The sequence below is a fragment of the Caretta caretta genome, chromosome 6 (genome assembly GCF_965140235.1).
Source record: "Caretta caretta isolate rCarCar2 chromosome 6, rCarCar1.hap1, whole genome shotgun sequence".
Lineage (NCBI taxonomy): Eukaryota > Metazoa > Chordata > Testudines > Cheloniidae > Caretta > Caretta caretta.
This window is the reverse complement of record NC_134211.1, coordinates 7033449-7036042: the sequence shown is the minus strand read 5'-3', so window position 1 is coordinate 7036042 and position 2594 is coordinate 7033449. Positions and strand designations below refer to the sequence as shown.

Genomic DNA, 2594 nt, shown 5'->3' with positions numbered 1-2594 from the left:
AGCTCCGATTTCTATGGCTGTCTTTGTGCTGCACACTGTGGCCACTCAGAAGTGGACAACAATCATGGGCAGAGAAGTGTTTCAAAATACCCCTTCAACTTGGACTAATCCTCTCTATTAGCTGTGAGCAGCATAGTGATCTATAACACGTCTGTGCAGTGTTGAATGTGGCATATTGATAACTATTACTATAGTAACCGGTCATTTTAAATTTCAAGTTTTCCTGGCCCTGCCTGCAGCCTAGGAGGCTCTCTAAGGAAACTTATGATCACACTCATTCTGCAGAGAGCTAACTTAGAACAAGGTGGGGTGAGTTTTGCCGCTCTGACTTAAGGTATGTCTACACTGCACCACTGGTGGTGGTGTGTAGGGTATGCGTAGGTACACAATGCAGTGAAAAGAAGATTTTGTCCACACTGCAGTGTGTAGCTAGATGTGGAAGTGAAAGGCTCTGGCAGAGAGGAGGCAGTGACATAGAGTGACACTGCATTGCTAAAAACAGGAGTGTAGATGGAGGAGGCACTGGTTGGTCATGTGCAGAACCATGCAGGGTACATACCTTATGGGTTCAGGTGTGTGTTTACTCATCTAAGCAATGCCTCATCATCTACACTGCTATGTATACTGGTGCTAGGAGGCATGCCAGGTCAGGGGCTTTACATGCCACCCTAAGGAGTGTGCAGTGTAGACATAGCCTTTGGGAGCAGCCTGCTTTGTCTCTCCCTCTTCTGAGGTTCTTGTATGTTATTGTTCTGAATTCTAAAGAAGTAAAAGTGTTACGTTGCAACCTTCTGAAAGTGTATTTTAGGCTTTTATCTAACGTCTCTATTTGTATGCTGTGAACATCACACTGATTCCACCCAGTAGGGGTCAGGAGTATTGGTACATCATCCAGTTCACCACGAGAGTGGGCTGAGCACTTGGGAAGGTGGGGGTTACATGAAAGGTGTTTTATTTATTTAAAATAAAAATAGAGCTAACTGATACAATGCTATTCTACTCAGGATCTGATAGCATAGAACTTTTAAGTGATATAGCTGACTTTAGTGAATTGATATCATGCAATGCACATTGTGTGTTTTTGATAAACACCTAACACATTTGTGACCTGGAAGAGCCTTTACACTGTTTCCGGCGAGGCTGCTGGCATGGAATTCTTGATTCCACCCCAGCATAGACCCCTTTTTCCTATCACCCTTCCCCATTTGTTACTCGGAAGGAAGTTATGCTAGATTTTCCCTGAGTAATAATCACTTTTCTACTTAGCACTTTCCTTACAGCACATTTCACATCCCTGTTCCTCAGGCTGTAGATCAGGGGGTTCAACATGGGGATCACTATTGTATAGAACACGGAGGCTATTTTATCTGTATCCAGTGAGTACCTGGTGCTGGGTCGCAAATACATGAAGAAAATTGTCCCATGGAATAGAGTAACAGCTGTCAGGTGGGAGGCGCAGGTGGCGAATGCTTTACGCCTGCCCTGAACAGAACGGATCCTCAGCACAGCAATTACAATAAGAATGTACGAGATGATGATGATCAGAAACGTGCTCATTTCAAACAAAGTGCCACAGGTAAAGAGTAGCCTCTCGTTGACAGAGACATCACTGCAGGAGAGTTTCAGGAGAGAGGTGAGATCACAGTAAAAGTTATTGATGACATTGGAATCACAAAAGAATAATCTCTGCAAACTGCTTGTGTTTATCAAAGAGTTAATCAAGCCCCAGAAATACGACCCAACAACCAGCATTATGCAGACCCTCTTGGTCATGATGACCGTGTAGAGCAGCGGGTTGCAGATGGCAACATAACGATCATACGCCATCACAGCCAGGAGGAACATCTCAGTGGTGACAAACACAACAAAGAAGCCATATTGCGTAAGGCACCCGCTATAAGAAATGTCTTTGGTCTCCACTAAGAAATTGACCAGCATATTGGGAGCAATGGTGGAGGAATAGCAGACATCTAGGAAAGACAAGTTGCTGAGGAAAAAGTACATGGGCGTGTGGAGTTGTGGGTCAATCTGAATTACCAAGTTCATCCCTATATTTCCCAGCAGAGTGATGAGATATATGAGAAAAAACGTGACAAAGAGAGGGACCTGCAGCTCCAGACGATCTGTTAAGCCAACGAGAATGAACTTGGTCACTGTGGTGTGATTGTCTCCAGTCATTTGTCTAACTTCCTGGTTATCTGCAAGGAAAAAGAATTAATCATAATGCTTATAGCAACTGATTTACATGTATACAGCACTCTAGGCAGACTCTGGACTTTTGAGTGCCCCGTCTCCCTGTGAGTGCTGGAAATAGCTGCAAGATCTTCATAGACTAGACAAAAAGAAAAGGAGTACTTGTGGCACCTTAGAGACTAACCAATTTATTTGAGCATGAGCTTTCGTGAGCTACAGCTCACTTCATCAGATGTGATGTGATGAACTGTAGCTCACGAAAGCTCATGCTCAAATAAATTGGTTAGTCTCTAAGGTGCCACAAGTACTCCTTTTCTTTTTGCGAATACAGACTAACACGGCTGTTCCTCTGAAACCTGTCATAGACTAGACAGTAGACAAATTAAAACACTCTGGAATGC

The 2594-nt window shown here is 43.7% G+C and overlaps 1 protein-coding gene across 1 annotated transcript; it reads right to left on the bottom strand.

Moving 5' to 3' along the window:
- Window positions 1-1191: 1191 nt before the first annotated feature.
- LOC125638701 (olfactory receptor 5J3-like) lies at window positions 1192-2222 on the bottom strand. The gene has a single exon (XM_048854787.2). It carries the CDS (start codon window positions 2176-2178, stop codon window positions 1192-1194), a length of 987 nt encoding a protein of 328 aa, XP_048710744.2. The 5' UTR covers window positions 2179-2222.
- Between the last annotated feature and the right edge of the window lie 372 nt (window positions 2223-2594).